At 33.1% G+C, this 15,777-nt stretch overlaps 1 protein-coding gene across 13 annotated transcripts in view; it reads left to right on the forward strand.

Annotated features, from left to right (window-relative positions):
- LRRC9 (leucine rich repeat containing 9) overlaps positions 1-8,715 on the forward strand; it is a 153,330-nt gene extending 144,615 nt beyond the window's left edge. For 12 of the 13 annotated variants that reach the window (XM_072629374.1, XM_072629365.1, XM_072629367.1 and 9 more), the window contains 2 exons: positions 7,396-7,564; positions 8,594-8,715. In XM_072629374.1, the coding sequence (XP_072485475.1) occupies positions 7,396-7,564; positions 8,594-8,633 (209 nt within the window). In that variant the 3' untranslated portion in view covers positions 8,634-8,715. Of the gene's footprint in view, positions 1-7,395; positions 7,565-8,593 lie in introns of those variants that run through there. The other variant, XM_072629376.1, reaches the window with a different exon arrangement.
- The last annotated feature ends 7,062 nt before the right edge of the window (positions 8,716-15,777 follow it).

A 15,777-nucleotide genomic window follows, 5' to 3' on the forward strand; every position in this document is an offset into this window, starting at 1 on the left:
GAGAGAGAGTAGTGCTATGTAAATCTGTGAGTTAACTTCATAAAGATAACTAATTCCCTGGAAAGTAATGAGATCATCAAGAGAGGAAATGTTGAAAGGGAAGATGATTTCTGGTTGTCAAAATGATGGAGTAAGTAATAATTCACTCTCACTTTCCCTTAATGACCTCTAAAAACCCAGAAAATATTGCCCCAGAAAAAACCTTAGTACAGCTGAACCAACAGAAAGACAGGATGCTGCAGTCTTTTAGCCCAGGAAGCTTGGGGATTAAAAAGGAAAGGTCTCTCTTGCTGTGGTAGAAGGGGAGCAGTACAGAAAGGGAAGCACCCCAGCAAGCCAGTGATAATCCTCAACTCAGCAAACCAGCAGGAAATCCCCAGTCCCATGGTGATGAGGCAATAAAGCACTAATACCAGGACTCACTGAATGCATTGGCACAGGAATGGAAACTGGTAGACTCCAGCTTAGAAAGCCACCATATGTGCCAGTGGGCAGGCATCCTCTAGCAGTCAAATTTCCCTGCACTTCAGCATAGCTCAAGGAAGCAGAACTCCAGGCAGGCAGGTGTCCTCCAGCAGCCAAACCTTCCCATGCTTCAGCACATGTGGGCAGGCTTCTTCTAACAACCAGACATTCTGGTGCTTCAGAGCAGCCTGGGTGAGCAGGCATCCTCCAGGCATCAGATGTGTTCTGTTACCCTGAAAGCTTACATGTTGCTGACCCCAGCTCAGTATCAGGTGAGTTGTCAGACCTCTACATCCCCCAGCTGGCTGCACCTGAGACACCAGCACACAAAGCCAGTAACCTTGTCCCCAGCACAAGACACTTAGGAGAGTTCCATCTGTGCTACAGCAGATGAACTCAACTTTAAAAGCCAAGAAATAGGCAAACATCATCAGTAAAAAGCAGAAATGTACACTGACCATAGATTCTTTATATGGGGACAGGGAAGATCAAAACACAAATTCAGAAGAGGAAAACATTGTCAATATACCTACATCCTAAATCGCAAAGGGTAATATGAACTGGTTTAAAGCCCAAAAAGCCTTATTGGAAGAGCTCAAGAAGGATTTTAAAAATTAGATAAGAAAAGTGGAAGAAAAATTGGGAAAAGAAATGAGAAGTATGCAAGTGAGAGTCAATAGCTTGAAAAAGAAAAGACTAAAATTGACTATAGAAAACAAGTGCAAATGGAAAAAAAGTATACTGAAGAAAACAACTCCTTAAAAACTAGAATTGGCCAAATGGAAAAAGAGATACAAAATATAATTGAACAAAAACAATTCATTAAAAATTAGAATTGGGTCAATGGAAGTTAATGACTCTATGAGACATCAAGAATCAGTCAAACAAAATCAAAAGAATGACAAAATAGAAGAAAACATAAAATACCTCATTGGAAAAACAACAGACCTGGAAAAATAGATCCAGGAGAGATAATTTCAAAATTATTGTTCTTCCTGAAAGCCATGATAAAAAAAGAGCTGGGACAGCATCTTTCAAGAAATCATTAAGAAAACTGTCCTGAGGTCCTAGAACTAAAGGGTAAAAGAATCCACTGATCATCTCCTAAAAGAGATCCCAAATTGAAAATGCCAAGGAATAGTGTTGCCAAATTCCAGAATTATCAGATCAAGGAGAAAATACTACAAGAAGCCAGAAAGAAACAACATCATGGAACCACAGTTAGGATTATGCAGCATCTTGCAGTTTCTACATTAAAAGACCAGAGGGCTTGGAATATGATATTCCATAAGGCAAAGGAGCTTAAATTACAACCAAGGATCAAGTATCCAGCAAAATTGAGCATAATCTTTCAGAGGAGGAGATGGACATTCAATGAAATAGGGGACTTCCAAACCTTCCTTATGAAAAGATAGAAAATTTGATCTTTAAATACAAGACTTGAGAAGCATAAAAAGGTAAACGGGAAAGATAAACCAACATGTTATTCAATAAGAGGAAACTGTTTACATCCCTACATGGGAAGATGATATTTATAACTCTTGAGAACTGTATCTTTGTTATGATATATAGAAGAGTTATACATAAATGGAAGGTATGGGTATGAGTTGACTTTGATGTGATAATAAAAAATCTAATTAAGTGGTGAAAAGGGATTATACTGGGAGAAGAGGAAAGGAGGAGACAGAAAAGGGTAAATTACATCACATGAAGAGACACAAAGACCTATTACAATAGAAGGAAAGAAGGGAGGGAGATGAGCATTGTTTAAACCTTATTTTCATTGGATGTGGCTCAAAAAGTATGTTATTCATACTCAGCTACAGAAATCCAACTTACCCTATAAGAAGTAAGAGGGGGAAAAAATGGAGGGGGTGGATAGAAGGGAGGGAAGAAGTAATAAAGAAAAAGGGAAAAAGAGAGGGGCTAATAGAAGGGAGTGCAGATTGAGGGAGGTAGTGGTCCAAAGCAAAATTCTAGGGAGAAAGGAAAGAAAAGCATAAATGGGGGTGAGGGTTTGAATAGGATGGAGAGGAACACTCAGATAGTAATCACAACTGAATGTGAATGGGATGAGCTCTCCCATAAAATGGAAGCAGATAACAGAGTGGATTAAAAGCCATAATCCACAACATAATATGTTGTTTAGAAGAGACACATTTGAAACAGAGGGAAACACAGAGTAAAGGTAAAAGGTTGAAGTAGAATATATTATGCTTCAGCTGAAGTAAAAAAAAGCAGGGGTAGCAATCCTGATCTCAGACAAAGCAAAAGTAAAAATAGATCTAATTAAAAGAGATAAGGAAGGAAACTGCATCCTGCTAAAAGGTACCATAGACAATGAAGTAATGGTATAGCATCCAAATTCTTAGAGAAGTTAAGGAAGTTACAGGAAGAAACAGACAACAAAACTATATTAGTGCGGAACCTCAACCTCCCTCTCTCAGAACTAGATAAAACTAACCACAAAATAAACAAGAAAGAAGTTAAGGAAATGAATAGAATTTTAGAAAAGTTAGATATGGTAGACCTCAGGAGAAAACTGAATGGGGACAGAAAGGAACATACCACTTTCTCAGCAGTACATGGAACTTACACAAAAATTGACCATGTATTAGGGCATGCAAAACTCACAATCTAATGCAGAAAGGCAGAAATATTAAATGCATCCTTTATTGCATTAAATGCAATAAAATTACATGTAATAAAGGGCCATGGAAAGATAGACTAAAAATTAATTGGAAACTGAATAATCTAATCCTAAAAGAATGAGTGGGTCACACAGCAAATCATAGAAACAATCAATAACTTCATTCAAGAGAATGACAATAATGAGACAACATATCAAAACTTATGGGATGAAGCTAAAGCAGTTTTTAGGGGAAGTTTTATGTCTCTAAATGCTTACATGAAGAAAATCAAGAAAAAAGAGATCAGAGAATTGAGCATGCAACTGAAAAAGGTAGAAAAAGAATAAATTTAAAATCCCCAATTAAATACCAAATTAGAAATTCTGAAAACCAAAGGAGAGCTTAATAAAATTGATATTAAGAAAACTATTTGACTAGTAAATAAAACTAAGAGCTGGTTTTCTGGGGGGAAAAACAAATTGATAAACTGGTTAATTTGATTTTAAAAAAAGAAAAAGAAAACCAAATTACCAGTATCAAAAATGAAAAGGGTGAATTCACCTCCAATGAAGAGGAAATCAAAACAATAATTAGGAGCTATTTTGCCCAACTGTATGCCAATAAATTTGACAATCTTGGTGAAACGGATGAATATTTGCAAAAATATAAATTTCCCAGATTAACAGAAAAGGAAATAAAATACTTAATCCTATTTAATAAAAAGAAATTGAACAAACCATCAATGAACTCCTTAAGAAAATATCTCCAGGGTCACATGGATTTGTTAGAGAATTCTACCAAACATTTAAAGAAAAATTAATTTCAATGCTATATAAACTATTTGGGAAAATAGGCAAAAAAGTCCTACCAAATTCTTTTTATGACACAAATATATGCTAATACCTTAAGCAGGAAGAGCCAAAACACTAAACATCTAAATATCAGTTGCTTATAGGTAGGAAAAATATAGGAAAAATATCAGTTGCTTATAGGTAGACTGAGTTAATATAATGAAAATGACAGATCTACCAAAATTAATTTGCTCATTTAGTGTCATACCAATCAAATTACCAAAAACTATTTCAAGAGCCAGAAAAAATAGTGGCAAAATTTATCTAGAAGAATAAAAGGTCCAGAATATCAAGGAAATTAATGAAAAGAAATGCAAGAGAAGGTTATCTAGCCATATCAGATGTTAAATTTTATTATGAAAAAGCAATCATCAAAACTACTTGACACTGGCTAAGAAATTGAGTGATGGATCAGTGGAATAGGTCAAGAACATATGACACAATAGTCAATGATTATAGTAATCTACTGTTTGATAAACCCAAAGACCCCAGCTTTTGGGATAAGAACTTTCTAACAAAAATTCCTGGGGAAACTGGAAAATAGTATGGCAGAAAGTAGGCATAGACCATCTTACACCCTATAGGCACAGACCATATTATATCCTATACCAAGATAAAGTCAAAATGGGTTCATGATTTAGATATAAAGGTTGAAACTATAAGCAAACCAGGAGAGCAGACAATAGTTTATCTTTAGATTTACAGAGAATGGAAGAATTTATGACTGAATGAGATAGAGAACATTATGAAATGCAAAATGGATAACTTTGATTACATTAAATTGAAAAGGTTTTGTATAAAGCCAATGCAACCAACATTAGAAGGGAAGCAGAAAGCTGGGAAACAATTTTTACAACCCTTGTCTCTGATAAAGGCCCCATTTCTAAACTATATTGAGAAATGAGTCAAATTTATTAGAATACAAGTCATTTCCCAATTGACAAATGGTCAAAGGATATGAACAGGCAGTTTTCAGATGAAAAAATTAAAGCTATTTATAATAATGTAAAAAAAATCTAAATCACTATTGATTGGAGAAATGCAAATCAAAACAACTCTGAGGTACCACATCACTCCTATCAGATTGGCTAACATGACAAAACAGGAAAATGATAAATGTTGCAGAAGATAAAGGAAACTTGGAACACTTAGATGCATTTTTGGTGGAGTTGTGAACTGATCCAACCATTCTGGAGAGCAATTTGGAACTGTTTTCCAAAGAGCTACAAAACCATGTATACCCTTTGATCCAGCAATATCACTTCTAGGTCTATATCCCAAAGAGATCATACAAATGGGAAAACGACCCAGGTGTATGAAAATATTCATATCAGCTCTTTTGGTAGTAGCCAAGAATTAGAAATTGAGGGTATGTCCATCAGTTGAGGAATGGCTAAACAAGTTGTGGCATATGGATGTTATGGAATACTATTGTGCTTTAAGAAATGATATGCAGGCAGATTTCAGAAAAGCCTGGAAAGACCTATATAAACTGATGCTCGGTGAACTGAGCAGAACCAGGAGAACACTGTATGTAATAACAGTGACGCCGTGTGATGACTAACTTTGATAGACTTAGTCTTCTCAACAATGCAAGGATCTAAGACAACTCCAAAAACCTCATTATAGAAAATGCTATCCATATCCAGAAAAAGAATTGTGGAGTCTGAATGCAGATCTGTTCATAGTAATAATATATACTATTTGCTCTTTGTTTTGTTTTTTTCTTGTGGTTCCTCCCATTGGTTATAATTATTACAACATGACTACTATGAAAATGTTTTATATTAATGTATATAGAGAGGTTATATCAGATTGCATGCATGCTGTCTTGAGGAGAGTGAAGGGAGGGAAAGAACAAAATTTAAAACTCTATGGAAGTGAATGTTGAGAACTAAAAACAAATAAATTAATTTTTAAAATTAACAAAAAGAGATGAGGGGGCACAGGACAGTTTTTAGATACACCTACAGTTAGGGATCAGGGTATAGAAGATGATCTAGCAAAGGAAACCAAGGAGTGGTCCAGCAGTTAGGAGGAGAATGAAAGAGATGAAGGTATCTAGGACACAGTGATTGTGTGAAATGCTGTAGAGATGTCAAAGAGGAGAACTGAAAGCTAGCCCTCAGTTTTAGTAAGAAATTTTGGAGGAAACAGTTTCAGTTGTGTGATTACAATTGTAAGTCATATTGGCAGTTTATGTTTCAGAAGACAGGGAGAGAAGAGGAAGTGGAGGCAATGAGAGTAAACTACTTTTTCCAGGTGTTTGGCTTTGCAGGGAAGGAAAGAAATAGTACAAGAGCTTGAAAGGATGGTAGGGTCAGATGAAGGGTTTTTTTAAGGATGGGAAGGCCTAGGCCTGTTTGTAGACAGTAGGGAAAGAGCCAATAGATCAGGAGAATTTCAAGATTGGAGGAGGGAGGATGATTTTGGGGAGCATCTGCTGGAGGACAGGGGAGGGAATGAAATCAAGGATATATAGAGGGGGGAAGTAACCCCATCTTTCACCTTCTCTGAAATTAATTGCAGCTGGACAGCCCTTTTGTTTTGTTTTTACCTGTAGCATTGCCCTCCAAGGCAGCAAGACATTACTAAAACCAGTTTACAAAAATAACCTGCCCCTGAGGGTGTTCAGCTGAGATAGAAAATAATTTTTTGAGCATTAGTAGTATCTTTTTTAAAATTATGAATTTGGCTGTTATCAAAAACCACAATCATATGTAGATAAAGAACAGAAAAAAGAGAATTGCATATGAAACTGTAAATCTCAATTATGTACAGCTTGAAGGTTTTTAAAGTATATAATAAATTTAATATAATAATTCCAATACTGACCTACTTGTCATATTTCTTTATAAATTTCCCTGTGCTTTTTTCTATGTATTTTATAAATGTTTCATTAATATTCTTTTCTTCTTTAGCAGGATATCACTATTACTACTCTCCATACCTCTACATACTCTCCATACCTCTAAACAAACAAAAAATAAATCCCTTCCCTTATAAACAACTAAGAATAGTCATGAAAAACCATTGACTATGTCAGATAATGTCTGTCTCATTCCCAACCTATGTGATACATTGCCTTTCTTTTTAAGAGGTGGAATATCTTCTGGAATTGTATTTATTTGTTCTAATTCTAGTTAAAATTCTTAAGTCTTTCCTTTACAATATTATAAACATGTTTAAGTTATTATTTTAGTTCTGCTTTATTTATTCTGCATCGGTTTGTAGAAGTCATTCCAGGTTTATCTAACTTTGCCCTTTTTTATTATTTCTTATAGGGTAATAATATTCTAAGTGGTAATAATATATTGAAATATTTAGTGACACTATGTAAACTTGAGTTAATTTGTAGAAGAATGTTAACCAAATATTAGATAGTGCTTCTCATGTAAAAACAATGAAGTTGTTTTTATTGTTTCAGCAATATGAATTCTGTATTTCAGAGAAAAAAACGAAGACTGCAGGAAATATGACAAATAATCCTCGTAGCATTCATGCAGAAATAACTTTTCAGCAGCTCAGAGGAGTAAGCATTTCTCCAACTTTTATGTCACAACAAAATGTCACTTCTCGTACTATACAGATGTACCAAGGCAACCGAGATGATGGAAGGTAAAGCTATAAATTAAAGAGTTTCAATTAGATGATCTCTCAGGTCCCTTTCTAGCTATAAATTCTGTGACTGTCTTCCCTGAACTAATATGATTTCCCCCAATTCTTTTGTCATTATCTTCTCTGGCAGCACCCCCAACTTTCCATTTGAATTTTTCTTCATCTAAGAATAAAGAGCTATGAAATATGGAGTTCCTCAGATTACCCAATTTTTTAAAATAAAAATTAGGCAACAGTTCACAGAATACTTAATTCACAAAGAGTTTAAAATTTATCAAGACAGAGTACGACAGGGTTCTTAGTTGAGGGGACCATTGGAAAAAATGCCTTGTATGTAATTTTTCCAACTTTCCTTTAAAATCAGCTAATTATTATAGCATATTCATTGAATTCAAAACAAAATGGGTTACCTTCCTACATTTACAAAAGAACACATAAATTCAAGTCTGAGATTATGTGGGGCAAATATCTGGAAAATCTTTGCAAATCTATACCAACCCTAGTTATAGTACTTTTATTCCACTCAGTCCTATAAACCTGATTTTCTGTGTCAAGCAATTTACATAATTGGTAAAAAGATATAAAAGTAGGAGATCAATCATATAATGAGATGATAGATAAATAGAGAGATAAGTGGATGAATGGTGGTAGTTATAAAACTATAGACAAATAGCCTTGTGTGTGTCATAGCATGTCAGAAGTGCCTATGCTGAAACAGAACCCTGCCTAAAATGGAAAGAAATAATCTTTCCATGTTTGAATATCCTATCCTTATAAATAGGAACAACGAAGCAGCAGCAGCAACAACCACCGAACCTTTTCAAATTCAAATTAGTTCACAGTGGAAGTTATAATTTTTTTCTCCACACCTGGGTTTTACGATTTTTATGCTTCTTTGAAATTTTTTACATGCTTCATCAAATGAACTGTGCTATATGAAATGATTATATTATTATTCTGCAAATTAAGTTGTTCTTAAATAAGCCAAGTCAAAAGTAGCATGACTAAGAAGTATTTTATTTCTTACAGGATGTTTGGCAACAACTTTTCCAGACAAAATCGCATGTAATTTGCGTAAGAAAAATGAACATGAACCAAGAAATCTATTTCTGTTCAGTAACAGTGTAAATAAAAGCTAGCAGAGAGTGGTGGGTGATGGAAAATGTGAATAAGCTAATCATGGTACTGGTGTTAATGGAAAAACTCAGCTTTAATTAACATATGGATGGAGAGCTTTATCTTCTCTAGTTCCGTATAATGATCATCTAGATTTTATTTGTTAACAACTCATAATTTTAATGCAATTGTCAAGAATTGTTCTCTGTATATTTGAACTTTAAAGAAAAATCACAAGTTGTTTTGCAACTCATGTAATTTTAAAAAGGTAGACATGAAAAGAAATCACAAAGCAAGGCAAAGACATAACATTCTGTTCAGATACATATTGAAAGGTAATAGAGGAAATAACTGACTTTGGAGTGCGTGTATACACACATATGTATGTATATATGTATATGTGTGTATGTGTACAGAGATATGCACACTCATTTAGGGTTTCATAAAGTTCAACAGAACATTTCTTGTTAAACACAGCTACCACTTAAAGCAAGATGATCTCATAGTTGTTTTCAGATACAGAATTGTGTATACCAATAAGAACCTCATTTTTTTACTAATGAATCAGTCATTGGTTTATGCTCTTAAGAATAAAGGGAAAGAGCTTGATGGTGGTCCCACATGGTCAATTGGCACACAACAATTAATTTCAAATTCCAAGTCATGTTTAAGCTGGTTGTCCACCTTTTTAAAATTTTATTTTTAATGATTAAATTCCACTTACAATGGTTTTTAAATTATATTACATCACATAGAATTAGTAAAGTAAATTAAAGCTATCAGCTACAGTTTTTGAACCTTTGATAGGTTTTTAATGTAATTCTTAAAATGGGTTACAGTATTTTTATTTTGTATTTTGAAATATAGAAACTTAATGGCCTGGTTAAGCACTGGATGTGATTTTCACAATATTCTCTGTTTACACAGACTAAACTATTTTTACTAAGTATTTGCCATTTAAAATATTACTATTTTTAAAATAAATGTTATTGAAGTTATTCTAGAAGTTACATAATTCAAACTACATGTGAGTAATGTAATTTCTTTCTACGCGCTACATATTGTTAATATAATTCATCTAACTCTCAAAGTATCAAGAGCAATGAAGAGATCCGTTATTCTGTGTGTTTATTCTGTGTGTTTTTCAATCTCAATGCTATTTACATGGGAGTAAGACTTAAAAAAAAAAAAAAAAAACTATGCAATTTCAATGACATCCAGGAGATGGCAATGTTGCTCTTTGAATTGTCCAAAGTCAAAGCCCACTCCTGTACTTCATGCGGACTTTAGAATTACAACAGAAATTTACGCTCTTGTTGCTAGACAGTCACCTTCTTGTTTTACTCATATGAGTGGTTAATCATTTGAATTACTATTCACCTTTGAATTAAACTCTGCCATTTTTAGGCCTTGTTGAATTATTAATTATATATTTATAGCTTCTTTGAAAAAGAATAATATTTTAAAATACCCAACAATTTTGTTGTAGCATATTGATAGGAGTACTGGATTTGAAGGTTGAATATCTGAGTTCAGATCCCAACTCTGCCATGTTCTAGGTCTTAGGTATTGGGGAAATCATTTCATCTCTCTTGGAGTCAACCACCATGTCCATAAGATAAGGTAGGGTCACTAGATGAACTCTAAATTGTTTGAACAAAGGGTCTAAAGCTGCCTTTTTCTATATGGTCAGATACTAAATAAGACAGTTTTGTGGTAAGTTTAAAATAGTGCCAGAGATGAACTAATGAATTATTAGTTCAAAGGAATTATAACTTTAGGAATTTTGAAGTGGGTACACTTTTAAGCTTTGTGTTAATTTTCAGCAAATGCATAATTTGTAGCTTTTAAAACATAGAACTAGCCAGCAAAAGGACTTGTGATTCTAAGGACCAAGAGAAGGTTTGAGATTACAAGAATGCCAAATGCATTACAACCAGGCCCCTAAAACAATGGAGTAGAATATGAAATATAAAATAAGATTAATCAGGTTTGTTATGATTTTTGTGGGAAGGAATATTGGAGAAAATGCCCTTTTAAATCATCTGCTTCCTACCTACAAAGATCTATTTCACATGGTTGTAATTAGGAAAGTACTTTGTAAACCTTAAAGTGCCATATAATAAATGTATATTTTTATCACTATTATTATTATATTACGTTAAAATAATTATCTTATAAGTAAGCTAGGGTTTTTGCTCATATCTTTAAGTCTTTCAAGTATTGTGACTATAGATATAGTTTAATGACAGGTTTAAGTTTAGATGACAGGTGTCAGTAAAAAGATTTAGGTATGTGGGTGTGCCCAAGCACATTTGTATATATATGTATGTATGTATACACACATACCTATGAAGCTAACTTTAGAAGAACGCTTATTCACTTCCCTCCTTTTTTTGCAAAGATGGAAGACTGAGAGTGGAACCTAACTGACCACGTTAGACTTTTTTGATTTATTAGCTAATTTTGCTGAACTGTTATTTTTCCACTTTTTTTATTGTTTGTTAAAAGGGATGAGAGTGAAACCTCTTGATAAATGCAGGTGATATAAAAATGAAAGCTACCAATAAAACTTTATTTAAAAAATAAAGAATTGAAAGGTCTGACACTTGAGAAAATTGTTAATTAAAATCTCATCAGGAAGGAAAACAAGACTAAGTATTAGGTAGGCCTACAAATAACCGAGTGAGCCTGACTCTTGAGATTTGTGGCCCTGAAAGCTACCAGAATGGAGTTTTAAACGTCAGTTAGCTCCAGATGTTAAATAAACAAAGGAAAAAGAGCTGTTTATATGGGAGACAGGGGATCTTCAAAGACTGTGCTCATTTGTCTTAGTCAAAAAGGCATTTTATTTGCTTATTCTCATTTATTGTGATTTACAATTTCTTGGCATTTTTCGAATAAAGATTCATTTTATTCAAAATAAAAAAGAAGTGCTTACATGGTAATGGCACTGTGTCATTTTTCATTGTCATCTTAATTTCATTTCATTGATTTCACTTCATTTGTGAAGTGCCGCACATTTTACAAAGCATTTATTTTTTTAAAAACATATCTAATCCTTAGCTGTATTACAGACTCTATTGGATTCTGTGAAATGATGTTTTCATAAAGGAAAGTGAATTATTCATCATGCCAGTAAGTATAGAAATAAGCACACATTACAAGGCCTCTTGGGGATCCCAGCGAGTCTAACACCCAATAAGATGGAAACCAACAGCTTTTTCGTATACCTCTGCTATAAAACACATAGCTTCTGAAAGTACTTGACTACCTTTCTTGTTGATTATGTTGCCCTTTTCTTCCAATAATGAGAGTATTTGTAGAGGAAAATATGCACTGGGAGTGTAGTTTTTAGCTAGTGGTAGTCTTTAAGGCAATACAGCAGTATAAAGTAGGTAATTGCAAATATTATACTACTTCAAGTTCCTCTTTTTAAAAAAAGTACAATGAATTTAAAGTATTATGTCATTGATAATAATTTTCATTTATTTCCATTTTGCCAAATCTGATTTGATAAAATTATGCAGAAGATATTTTTAAGAATCAGCTTCAACATTTTCAGAGCTTAGAAATTTCTACTTGGCAAAAATGAGCTTTTTTTTCAAATTATAAGTAAATTTTTTCTTAATGTTATGCCTACATATATCAAATAATTATGAAACCATTTTATTCCCAAAACCACCAAAAAAAAAAAAACTAGTTCCAAAGTATTCATACATCTTTTCACAAGGATTTACTCTAGTTATTCAAAACAACCAGATATATATGTGCGTATATACTTATATATTGTAATTATATTTTTATGTGTTATTTTTTAGGTTAAAAATATGCCAGAAATTATTTAGTTTATCTCCAGACAAGTTTGGAGGGATAATTTCCCTTTCTACTATGCTTTAGAGTAAATTCTCCTAACTTCTATAGTTCTTAGTGGTAAAGGGAATACTCATTTTTATAACTTTTTTGGTTCTGAAGTGTTTGTAAAAAAGAATTTGTATTTGGCCTATTTATCTTTCTTAAATTTTGACTAAAAAACCACAAAGCACCTGGTAACAAATAATTTTATTAAATTAATCTATTTAATTGCATTACTATATGACTTAAGAATGAAAATTGATGTGAAACCTTCTTCCTAAAAAGACCTATTCCACATTTTAAAGTGTTCATTTTAATAGCTTTCATGTGAACACCTAATAAGTACTTAAAAATAGACACAATTTTGTTCTTAGATATGATACATAACAAGTCAAGAAAATGCAATGAATTACTATTTTAAAACTTTGAAAAAATAATTTGATCCCCAAGCCAAAAAAAAATTAAGACTGTAAATCAAAAGCAATTGCTCTCAACTATGGCACTAGCATTGTCATTCTGTCTTGTTTACTGAAAGCATATTAACTTGATATTTTTCCAAGAATTTCTAAAAATTATCTTTGTGTTTTCACTGATCTTTTTCATTCTTTACTTTCTAAACTGAAAGAGAGGAGGACGGGAGTTCTTGGGTTTCTGTTCCCAAAAATATTTTGTGTTTTAACAGTTTTAAAAAAAAGTAATCCATAAACATATATCAATAGCATTTTAAAGGTTCCAATTATTTCCAATTCCTTCCTATCAATTTAGCTGAAAACAGGTATTTGCAAACACTGGTAGCCTAATTTCTTATGGCCTTTCAGTTTTATGAAGTGCTTCAAAAGAGTTCAATCAGCCTTAATGGTGCATTTTTAGTTAGGGAAACAGAATGGAGAGAAGTCAATTTGAGCTCCCCGATGAACAAGTCTCTGCAGAAAGAATAGGCATAAATGGGTTTAGAAAACAGAGCACAAGTAAAATGCAGTGAGCAGAGCACTCAAGGAAGCCAGATACAATGGAAAGAGTAAAATACTGCAGAGCTTTTTAAACTATATACAATTGGAACAATGGACTGGATCCAGCCATCTATGTTATAAACTGTTAGGAGACAGGTGAAAAGCAAGCTGGAATTCTATAACGGGTGTTGAAAAACAGTAGAATGAAGAGCTTTAAAGCTAAGTAGAATGAATGTCATGATTCAGTAGGATGGAAATGAAGTCAGTATTGGCATATTTCTCTGGTTAATTTTTTTCTGTGAAAAACTATTCTGTTTGGGGGGATTAAAGCATTGTTACAAAATAAGCTTTATACTACAGTTTACTTTAGGCTATCTCCACTTGAGTTTTAAAACAACCCTCTAGAGTTCAAATGAATATCATTTTTTTCTTCTTAACTTGAAGTAAATTTCTTATAGTGTTATTTTGTTATATGAATATTATGATTGAATAATATTTGTCTGTAAATGCAAATGTGCCTTTCAAAATGTCTGTTCCCCTGTCAAAATTTAAATATCAGATTGTTTTGATGACAGAAATATAAATACACAAACTTATATAACTAAAGACAACATAGAGTATTCTCAGATTACTCAGGTTAATCCCTTATTTTAAACAAATGATTACAGCATAGCAATTAAGTGCACTTGCAAAAATTATCATTTGTTATAAGACATGGTTCATATTTTTCTGCTTATTCAAGATGGTTATTTTTATTGTTGCTCTTATATTTGAGTAAATTTTTTCATTGGCTTAATGAGGTTTCATTGTGAAAATATAGCTAAGTAGCAGTAATACAGTGAGCACAGGAATACCATCAAAACCAATGAGAAAAACAATATGTAAAGAAAATCATTCTACTTCTAAATCAACATCTGAAGAAGTCATATTCAAAGATATTTTACCTTTATTTTCTTGTGACAATAATTAAAATGATTTTAGAATAATTTAGCTACCAAGAGATTGTTGAATCCCTGAAGATTTAAAAATTAGATGTGAACTCGCTAGCAAAAACATTGTGACATTATAAAACACTTTGCTATGCCATTGCTATTTTATCCACCTACTTACCATCTATAGAATAAACTATGGAAAAAATTGAAACCACAAGATCATATTAATTAAATCTTAATGCACATTTAATATGGTATCATTTGTATTATCTCAGCCAGAATTTTTCACATGATAAGACTCCCAAAAATGTCACCCAATAATTTATTAAAAATATATCAAATATATAGAATATATTCTAAGTACTATAAGGAATATAAAGATCTCACCAATGAACTTGGAGTCCAGTAGAAAGAATAAGAAAAGTAAAATTATAAGGCAAAATATTGCAAGTGAGATACAAAGTGCAATGGAGGTTCAAAAAGGGAAAGTTCACATGAGGTAGCAGGGTCAGGAAAGATTTCATTCAGGAAGTGTTATTTGAGCTAGGCCTCAAAGGGATGTATAAGATTATTAATAGACAGAGATGAGGAGGAAGGTCATTCTAAGCAGAGGGGACAGCATAAGCAAAAATGCAGACAGGAAAATGTGGGTCTATTCAGGCTATGTAGTAAGCAGTTCTGCTTGTCTGTGAGTACATGTAAGGGAGAATTATTGGTAGATAGCCTAGAAAAGTTGGTTGGGGCCACATTGCAGAGAGCTTTGATGTTTTTGGTTCTAGATTTTCTTTTGTAGGCAGTTAGAACATGGAAAACTTTCCAGGGGGAGGAGGGAATTATATGCTTTATAAAGATTAATCAAACTAGTATAGAGGATAGATTGGATCAATAAGATACTGGGGATGATGAAATCCATTTGAAAGTTATTGCAATAATCCAAGTGAGAGATAATGAGGGCCTGAACCAACGTGTTGACACTAATGGAAACAGGCATAGATGAAACATTGCGCAAAGAGAATACAACTTAGCAACTATTTGGACACAAATACAAGGAAAAGGGGATTCCAAAGTGAAAACTTTCAAGATGTGACAGATAATATGGTTTCATTCATAAAGCTAGAGAAGTTAAGAAATAAGCTGCAAGTTGGGATAAGTCAGAGGTAGAAAGATGAGTTCATTCAGGGATATGTTCAATTTGAGGTACCAGCAAACTGTCAACCACTAGGCAAGTGAAAGTATGCGACAGAGGCCAGCAAGAGAGGTTATAACTGGAAATATGTATGTCAAGGAAATGAGAAAGATGGGCCAGCAGTTTGAGAGGACAGCAGGGTCAAGGATATTAAATGAGGAACAATCGGTACTG

Source organism: Notamacropus eugenii, chromosome 1, assembly GCF_028372415.1.
Source record: "Notamacropus eugenii isolate mMacEug1 chromosome 1, mMacEug1.pri_v2, whole genome shotgun sequence".
Taxonomy (NCBI): domain Eukaryota; kingdom Metazoa; phylum Chordata; class Mammalia; order Diprotodontia; family Macropodidae; genus Notamacropus; species Notamacropus eugenii.